The following is a 10,637-nucleotide window of genomic DNA, read 5'->3' as shown; positions in this document are numbered from 1 at the left end:
AAAGGTTTCCTTAATGGGCCTATCGGGTTAAATGCGCTTATGGCCGTTTGACGAAATGTCTGACAAGACAACACATCTAATCAATGCATTTTGAGGGTGATACGCTTTGAACATAAGGCAAGAAATAATTTTATGAATAAACCAACTACAAAAAATTTAAAAATTCATACAAGGTTTTGATACCTTTTGATGTAATGTTTTGACTTTTAAAAATTATACATAAAGAAGCTCAAAACAAAAAGTTGGGTGGTTTTTTTTCTTATTCAAATGAACCTTGAAAGTAAAACAAATTTGTTAAATAGAATAAATATATAACTTTTATCAATAAACCTTCCAGCTCTAGTTAATATCTTAAGAGCAAATTGAAGATCTCAAAACAGATTTGATAAAATTTATCTTAGGAATGAAACTACTCCATATGATGGCAACCCAAAATTTTGTTTATTCCATAAAGTTATAAAAGACATAGATTTTTATAAAACTTCAGCTTTGTCGTATGAAAATTATCAGCTTCTAGCATTTCCAATGAAATTATACGAAAGTATTGCCAAAAAACAGAAATTTTACCTGAAACATAAATAGACGCTTTTAGCCCACACGGTTTGAGGTTCGGTAATTTTGACAACAGTTATAATAAAATCAATATTTTGCTCAAAAACGGAAAGGGATTTCAACAAAAAAAAAATTTCTCCAATGTATAAAAAACAGATGTCTGCTCATGTGTTCATAGTTTTTGTACACATATTCGATGTAATAGGTATTTGATTAAATCAGTATTCTGCTTAATAGCCGCATATAGCCTGCTCCTCCCCTAGTTTTGAAGATCATCGTTTCGCTAATATATCTACTTAACTACACCCACAAATCACATTTTATCAAATAGTGAACTTACTTAGAGATGGAATTATCGGTATAAGATTCTATGCCAGACCGGCGTTAGCAAGCTTTCTAATATTTTGAATTTTGATTAAATTTTCATAAACGTCGCTGGTAAACTGGGAACAAAACACACACTAGTACTTCACTTTTCTTTGTCGGAAGTCTTTCCGGACTTCCGAAGTAAAATTTAGTGCTGGCGCGTTAATATGTATGAGAGAAACCAAATAAAAAATATCCCATATCCTATCACAAGACAAAGCAGGATGGAAACAATCAGCCAGCAAGGATATTGTCGAATAATGTACCGAACGCTATGTAGGTATGTATCTAAACAGGCATTAAAAAAAGTACTTTGTTTCCAACTGACGGCAAAAATACACCAGCCAAGATGTGCCGTGCGTGTGTAAACCGGCCGGCAATAGAAAACAGTTTCTAGGTTCCCATTTCACCCCCTTTCCCTCTCATTCTCATCTTTACCCCATCAATCAGTAATCGGCGGTGGCAGAAAGACTATGAAAATGAACTTGCGTTTGCTAACCGACTCAGATGATGTAATGGTAATTGGACTGGCAAGCCGGGATGAGATGTTACAGTGAGTTCGATTCTCACTACATTTGTTATTTTAGATGAATTATCGAATAAGATGAAAATATCACAGAATGTTTTTCTTGTTTCGCTTGAATGTAGTGGTCATGCATCATTTTGCTTGGGACTTGAGAGTTTAAATGTTTATGCCAGTAGTGCTTCCCTAATCATATCATCTTTGGTACAGTCTGTTTTCAGCGCATTTTCGGCACAGAGATTTGCTAAAAAGGCATTGGATTTTTGCAACCTCTTTTTTGGGTGTAAAAGAAGAATAAAATTTACTTTCTAATGAATATACTTTGATGGCAAAAACCATACGTTAATGTACCCAAGATCCAGTTAATGGTTGAATTTACGTGTTGACAGAATCTGAGAAAAATAAGGTTCTCGAAAAGTTTAAACAACACCTAAATTTTATAAATTCTGTGTTTCTTGTTTTAATCACGCTAGAAGGTTGAAAATCATCAAGAAACGCAATCATCATCGAGACTAACAACAGCTGATAGTCTGCGTCCATCTTCACCACATCATGTTTCGCATGAATGTTTCAAAAACAGAAGCGTCGTTGTCATGCATGATTGTTTATATGATTTGGTTGAAGAAGGAAAATTTGACTGCTTCGATTTTTTTTTTGGCTCTGAATGTATAAAACATGGCTCAGTGAAAATGAGTGATTTTTTTAACATTGCTTGAAAATAGAATGGAATATGAATTTGAAAACAATTGTGTTAGTCAGTACTTTTACCGACAAAATTGACTTCTTTAAACTTCAATTTTTTAAGTAATTGAGCAAGATTTTTCACTGTCGTAAGAAGCAGGCATGTTAAAATTGCGAGTCTACATACTCGCACATTGCCATATTTGCAAATCGATTCTATTTCGTTAAAATCAAACTGCAATAATGCTATCGGTATGTTCAACTCGGAAAGCATCAGTAAAGCGGGCTATAGACTACACAAATGGCTTGTGCAAATTCGACTATTCCACGACGATTGTTTGATTCTGTGCTCGCCCACACACAATACAAACATATTTCACGCAAACACAAACGACGATTGCTGGCCAAAACAGCAACAGCAACAATTAAAAAGCACCTCCACCCCAGATGGGGCTGATTAAATGGTCTGAAGTTCGTACAAACAGCACCATGCACTATGCCACAAAGGGTTGTTTGTACAAAAAATTTGGATCCTGAGCGATTTTACTCAAACCGTTTGCGCACTCATTCAAGCAGCGCCGATGCAAATCGTATTCACAGCGACAATATTTCATCGAATATCATCGCATTTGTACAAATGTGGTGTAGTCTATGTACCGTTTAGTGAGCTTCGGATAAACGCAGTCGAGTTTACTGCAAGCATAGGAAACATCAGCAAAACGAACGGACAGTTTTGCGAATTCAAAATTCAAACTCGTGTTCCTGCGGCAGCTGAACACATCAATCGGACAATGCATCGGGGCGTGGCTTAAAGTGGTAGGCATCAAGGTTGCCGAAAAAAATTCTGTGTTTTTGAGAGAAAAAAAATGACTTTTTGTGATTTTACTCAAAATTTCTGTGATAGTTTTCTATGAGGCTTTTTCTTTTATTTCCATTGAAATTCATGAAAAATTGTTTCTTTTTTACATTGTAGTTGGGGAAAATCAATCAACATTAGAAATCTTATCATACCTTTCAAAAAAAAGTAAAAAATATAAATTTTATATTAGTCAAAAAAAAAATTATAATTTTGAAAATCCATTCAAAATTTCTGAATATCTGTAAATATTTCGAAATTCTGTGCTCTGTGATAACAATTTGCTAAAAGATCTAGGAAATAACAGATTTTTTCTGCGATTTCGGCAACCTTGCCCTGAATGCAGGATTGTTTTCTTCGTTTTGTGCGCATTGGCGTAATGATTGGAACGAAAATCAAATCAATCTGCACATAACGCGTTAAACACACAATAATCAGCAGAATCATTTTTTCTGAAGCGAGTTTTCGCATGTCTGGTTAGAAGTTGATTTATTTGACTTCAGGTTATTCGTCAAATCCCGTGAATTTTCAAATAACTAACCAACAGATAACTACGGACAATAGTTTGTGTTGCGCGCAATTAGCAACACTGGTCTTTGCTATAAACTCAGCGATCTCCAAACTGCCACCGTGACCGATAAAAATTAAGTCTCTCGTGTCGATCATTACTCATCATATTTAGAAGCAGGATTTCTACACGTTGTGTAAAACACTTAAAAGTAATTTGTAAAATATATATTCCATTTCCACTTGCCAACTAATGAATTTATAGTTTTAGAGAAATTTGCTTACTAATATTGTATTCTGTTCGTGAATTAAATAAAATCAGAAAGGATATTATGTAAGTTAGAATCGAAATATTCAGATAACCTATATTTATAACAATAAAAAATAATTACAGCTTTGAGCTTAATTCTACCGGAAAAAACGGAGTAATTTGCTGAAGGATTCCGAAACTGATCTCACGAACAGAAACTCAAAGATATTTAGTCGCCGATCCCATAATGAATCCCAAATCGGATGCTGTGCTGACTCGGTCTAAAACAAAAGCTGTTCAGGAAGCTAACCTCCGAAGTGATGTGAGTTTAGCAGATCCGTCAACTTTACGTGAGGAACCTTTTGAACCCAGCTTCATTGAACTCGACCGAGGTGGTGAACATGATTGCGTCGCTTGTGACCGTCGGAATGATGCGGAAAAATATATGATCCAGTGTTTGGACTGTACGCGTTGGGAGCACTTTACGTGTGCCAAAGTCACGACCGCTAATGCAAACACAGTAGTTCATCGTTGTGTTATGTGTCTCCCTCGAATACCCGCCAAGCCGCTTAGCTCTATAACCAAACAATCGACGGCCAGTAGCGCCCGGCGTAAACGTATTGCTAGGGATCTCGAGAAGCTCGAGGAAGAGCATAAACTCCAGGAGCAAGATGCTCAAGAACGGTTGAAGAGAGACAAGGAATACATGGACCGAAAATATGAGCTACTAAAACAAAAGGATGAAGAAGATGATCGAAGTTCCCATCGTAGTCATCAGTCGAATCCAAGTAGAGTCGCAGAATGGGTCGATTCCCAAATTGATTCGGCTGGGGCATATGGCAATGAAGAAGTGATCGGAAGTGACAACAAACGCGCTGAAATATCTCCCCTATGCTCCGGTTTGACATCTACTCCGCTGGATATTAAAATGTACAGAGATAACAAACGACTTGACTGCAGTTCATTGCAGAGAACTACAGGGAGTATATCAATTGTCGAGCAGGTTGACAACAAATCAGATAGAACCACGGAAACCCCAGTTCATCCTTCCTTGTTCATTCCACCGGTAAATATTCAACCATATGTCTCGCTTTTGAAAGATGCCGCCCGAGATGGATTTAGACCTACCGGTACTATACCTAAAGTAACCCGGCCAACATTCGACCAATGGCGTACTGAAACTGAAGGTCTACGTAAAATCCACAATCTCGAAGAGCTTCATAAGGAGGAAAATAATGTACGTCGGAAACGAGAAATCGAGTTAGCAAAAGAGATTAAACGGATGGAAGAAGTTGTGTTGGAAGATAGGCGCCAAATGCAGTTAGTAGAATCCAGTCTACGCGAACAACTTGATATGTACAAGCGTGAACGAGAGGTACATTATCTTCAGCAACAATCAGCAGTCAGACAACGGGAGGAGGAACAGCAACGATTTCATTTGATGGAGATGCAGCTAAGGAGCCAGTTGAACGATGCACTCAAGCATCGCCTTATAGAAACACAGGATGGGATTCCCCAGAAATGTAATGGAAGTTCCAACGGAGAGTATGCAGCAGGTAACCCAAAAAACCCCGTACACGTTCAACCACCGGTAAGTTCTGATAAACCAAACGCCTTTGAACCAATTAATTATGAACCATCCACTTTATATAATGATCCAATGCCTTACACTCCCGTGGGTGGTCGTTCTGAAAACTTTATACCTGCTTCTCCCCACCCATCGTCTCTTGGTATGCCCAACTGTAGTCCACCAATGCCTCTGTTTACACCGATTCCTCCCGTTGCCCCCTGGAGCTACCACAACGTCTACAACAATACTCAGCCGTCCCAGTTTGCCACAACCACTCATCAGCTTGTTGCTCGCCAAGCCGTTACGAAAGAACTGCCCATATTCTCCGGAGACCCTACGGACTGGCCGGCATTCATCAGCAGTTATCGTAACTCGACAGATCTTTGTGGGTACTCAGACTCTGAGAACCTGCTTAGATTGCAACGATGTTTACAAGGACAGGCGAAAGAAGCAGTGAGCAGTTTTCTTCTCCACCCATCAACTGTACCCAAAGTTATAACAACTTTAGAAACGCTGTTCGGTCGCCCGGAACAAATAGTTCATCAAATGGTCAAGAAGGTGAGATCGACTCCCGCTCCCAAAGATGATCGTTTTGATTCTCTCGTCCACTTTGGGCTAGTAGTTCAAAATATGTGTAGCCACTTACAAGCAGTCGGATTAGCGCAACATCTCTCGGACCCAACACTTCTCAATGAACTCGTCGAAAAGTTACCACCAACTGTAAAATTTAATTGGGGACTCTACCTGGAGCAAATTCCCTGCCCAGACTTGAGTGTCTTTGCCCAATACATGGAACGAGTTGTCAAAGCAGCCAGTCGCGTTACCCTCAATAATGGTACTACGAGCAGGATTTCCAAGGACGAACGATCGAGAAAGGAGAAGGGGTTCATTAATACACATTCCATAACTCTTGAGACACCAGAAGATACGACCGAGGTTGATGACTACCCAACAAACACATCGAATGTGAAAAATGCTGTAGTATGTGTTGCTTGTAATGACACTAATCATCACATTACGAACTGCTCTGTATTCAAAGAGTTTACTTTAGATGATCGGTGGAACCTAGTAAAAAGAGATAAACTATGCCGAAACTGTTTGAGTCAACATCGCCGCTGGCCATGTAGAGGAAGAACATGTGGAATTAACAATTGCCAAAAACGCCATCATCGACTTTTGCATTTCGAGCCGCAGGTGAACCAATCAACTGCCAGTGTCAACGTACATCGGGAAATATCCTCTTCTACGCTTTTTCGAATGCTTCCAGTGTTGCTAATTGGGCCTAAGGCAAAAGTCGAGACTTATGCCTTTCTTGACGACGGTTCGTCAGTCACTCTTCTGGAACGTGCAATTGCTGATAAGATTGGAGCTGAAGGTCCTTCAACGTCCTTGTGTATTCAATGGACAGGCGGGGTGAATAAAACAATATCAGACACTAAAATTTTGGAGCTACAAATATCTGGAATTGATGCTGAAAAATGTCTACCAGTTTCGGAAGTATACACCGTCGACTCTTTAGGATTGCCCGAACAAAACTTAGATTTCAATAAATTGAAAAATCGTTTCGAACACTTGGATGGTATCCCAGTAAAAAGTTTTAAATCTGCTGTCCCAGGAATCCTAATAGGTCTTAGCAACGCTCATCTACTTACTACATTCAAGAAGCGAGAAGGTCGAGTAAACGAACCTATAGCTTCTAAAACGCGAATCGGATGGTCAGTCTACGGTCGCTTACCAGGGGGAGCCAGCCAGCAACCACATCGACAAATGCACATATGTGGACAGCCACACCATGATGATTTGCACGAACTAGTTATAGGTTTTTTCGATATTGACAGTCTTGGAATCGCTTTGGCACCGACAGTACAAAGTTTTGATGACGAAAGGGCCTACAGAATTTTGAGGGAAACCACAAGAAGAACAACTAGCGGGAGATTCGAAGTAGGCCTCCTATGGCGATTCGATTATATCGAGCTGCCCGATAGCAAACCAATGGCAGAGAAACGCCTCAAGTGTCTGGAAACCCGTTTAAAGAAGAACCCAGATCTATATGACAAAGTTCGACAGCAAATAAAAGACTACCAACTTAAAGGTTATGCCCACAAAGCCACCAAGGAAGAGCTGGAGAAATTCGACTTGCGACGGACATGGTTCTGCCCCCTTGGAGTTGTTATAAATGAGCGGAAACCTGGTAAAATTCGCCTCATTTGGGACGCAGCCGCAAGAGTCGAAGGCGTGTCCCTTAATTCTGTTCTTATGAAAGGTCCGGATTTAATATCTTCTCTTTTAAGCATTCTCTTCCAATATCGAGAACGTAAGGTTGCCATCTCAGCGGATATCAAAGAGATGTTCCACCAGATACTCATTCGCGAACAAGACCGTAGTGCGCAACTTTTCCTATGGAGAGACTCCCCCGAACACCCGCTTGATATTATGGTGACTGATGTAGCTATTTTCGGAGCCACTTGTTCGCCAGTGCAATCGCAGTTCGTCAAAAATCTGAACGCGACTGAATACTCGTCCAGATTCCCTAAGGCTTGCAATGATATAATGCATTTGCATTACATGGACGATTACCTTAGAAGCGCAGACACAGTAGATGAAGCAATCGAGTTGGCTCTTCAAGTAACCAAGGTTCACGAAAAAGGAGGCTTTCAAATTGTGAATTGGCTATCAAATGAGTCCATGGTGCTAGATGCCATAGGACAAGCCGATCCAACTGCTGTTAAAAACTTGCAACTCGATAAAACGAACCGAGCAGAACGATTATTGGGAATCCTTTGGCACCCAAAGGAAGACGTCTTTACCTTTTCGCTAAATTTACGCGAGGATGTGGCTAAGATTCTTGTTGATGATAAAATCCCTACGAAACGGGAACTGCTTAAAGTGGTCATGAGTATCTACGACCCACTTGGTTTAATATCTCTGTTTGTAGTCCAGGGGAAAATTATCGTTCAAGATGTATGGCGTTCTAAAATCGACTGGGACGAAGAAATTTCAACGGAGATGACCGCGCGCTGGAAAGTATGGTTGAATACACTGCAGCAAATAAAGGAGTTTCAGATCCCGCGATGTTATTTTCCTAACTATAACGAGAAAAGCTATGATAACTTACAGCTCCACATATTCACAGACGCAAGCGAACAAGCTTGCGCGGCTGTTGCGTACTTTCGCATCGTCGAAAAGGGAAATGTTCGTTGCGCATTGGTTACCTCGAAAACAAAGGTGGCTCCTCTTCAATTCCTGTTAATACCGCGCTTAGAACTTCTTGCAGCAGTTTTGGGAGTGCGTTTGAAGAAAATCGTAGAACAAGAGCATACTTTGGTTATCAAGCGCACGGTTCTATGGAGTGATTCTACAACTGTTCTAGCCTGGATTCGATCCGATACGCGACGCTATACACAATACGTAGGTCATCGGGTCAATGAAATCCTCCATTCTTCGCAGATTCAACAATGGAGATGGGTACCAACTAGTTTGAATGTAGCGGATGAAGCTACTAAATGGGGCAAAGGTCTTTCGATTCAACCAGATAGTCGATGGCTAAAAGCACCCGAGTTTTTGTATGACAATGAAGAAGAATGGCCTCATGATCACCCTATTTCCGCTCAAGAAACGAACGAAGAACTGCGACCTGCCATGATATGTGTACACGTGGCTGTCGAACCTTTAATCGATGTAACACGTTTTTCGAAGTGGGAACGCTTGTTAAGGTGCGTTGGATACGTGTTTCTTTTCATTGAGAAACGTCTCCGGAAACCAGGTGAAGTGACCGCGGTAAGATTATCCCGAGAACACCTTAGAAGAGCTGAAAATGTTCTTTGGAGAATGGCACAGCATGGTCCTTTTTTTGATGAGCTAAGTATTTTGAAGCATAATTCCAAATTAAATTGTACGACGAAGCGTAAACTGCAAAAATCCAGTCCTTTAGTACATGTGAATCCTTTTATTGACGAGAATGATGTGATCCGAATGAGTGGTAGACTTGAGGCAGCAGAGTGGCTCTCGTATGATGCGAGAAACCCTGTGATACTCCCAAGAGATAGTAGGATAACTTACTTAATATTGGACTGGTACCATCGACAACATCGTCATGCTAACAATGAGACTGTAGTCAATGAAGTGCGCCAAAGATTTTATGTGGCAAGACTAAGAGTTCAAATACAGACCCTCTCGAGAAAAACATGCATGTGGTGTAAGGTTTACAAAGCTCGTCCGGTCGCTCCTCAGATGGCCCCTCTGCCTAAAGTTCGAGTAACTCCAAACGTTCGCCCATTTTCATTCACTGGTATCGACTACTTTGGGCCGTACTATATAAAAATTGGCAGGGCTGTTGCCAAACGATGGGTTGTCCTTTTCACCTGCCTCACCGTAAGGGCCATTCACCTAGAGATCGCTGCCTCTCTCTCGACTGACTCCTGCAAAAAGGCTATCCGACGTTTCATCGCACGTAGAGGCGCTCCAGAAGAAATTTACACGGATCATGGAACGAACTTCAAAGGAGCTAGCCGCGAACTTAAAGCAGAACTTTCTAAGTTAAATGGTGAGTTGGGAACTTCATTCACTGATGCAGTGACTCAATGGTATTTTAACCCCCCAGCAGCACCTCACATGGGTGGTTGCTGGGAGAGAATGGTCAGATCTGTTAAGACGGCTCTTGAGACCATCCCAATTGCTGACAAATTAGACGAGGAATCGTTGGCGACTGTTCTTGCAGAAGCAGAACATATGATAAATTCGCGACCACTCACTTTCATTCCATTAAGATCCACCGAAGAAGAATCATTAACGCCAAATCATTTTTTGATGCTAAGTTCGAAAGGGGTGCATCAAGGCACAAAGATAACAAATCCGGGTAATTCACTCAGAACCAGTTGGGAATATATTCAAAGGGTCCTACAAGAATTTTGGAGACGATGGGTGGTTGCTTATCTTCCTACAATTGCAAGACGAACTAAATGGTTCGATGATATTCGTCCTATACAAAACGGTGAACTTGTGATCATTGTGGATGAGCGTATTCGAAACCGGTGGTTGAGGGGGCGTGTATTGAAAACATATCCGGGTAAAGATGGTGTAACAAGACGTGCAGATGTGCAAACAGCGGATGGTATCTTCAGCAGACCAGTCACCAAATTAGCGCTTCTGGACGTAGGAACCGAGCATGACGCCGAACCGGAAATTCTAGCGACATGAGGGGGAGGATGTTGCGCGCAATTAGCAACACTGGTCTTTGCTATAAACTCAGCGATCTCCAAACTGCCACCGTGGCCGATAAAAATTAAGTCTCTCGTGTCGATCATTACTCATCATATTTAGAAGCAGGATTTCT

At 40.8% G+C, this 10,637-nt stretch overlaps 1 protein-coding gene across 1 annotated transcript; it reads left to right on the top strand.

The window, feature by feature from the left end:
* The first annotated feature begins 3,982 nt into the window (after positions 1-3,982).
* On the top strand, positions 3,983-10,501 carry LOC129753867 (uncharacterized). The gene has a single exon (XM_055749717.1). It carries the CDS (start codon positions 3,983-3,985, stop codon positions 10,499-10,501), a length of 6,519 nt encoding a protein of 2,172 aa, XP_055605692.1.
* The last annotated feature ends 136 nt before the right edge of the window (positions 10,502-10,637 follow it).

This window comes from Uranotaenia lowii, chromosome 3 (genome assembly GCF_029784155.1).
Source record: "Uranotaenia lowii strain MFRU-FL chromosome 3, ASM2978415v1, whole genome shotgun sequence".
In the NCBI taxonomy this organism is placed as follows: domain Eukaryota; kingdom Metazoa; phylum Arthropoda; class Insecta; order Diptera; family Culicidae; genus Uranotaenia; species Uranotaenia lowii.
Note: the sequence above shows the minus strand (reverse complement) of the source record. Positions and strands in the feature narration are given on the sequence as shown.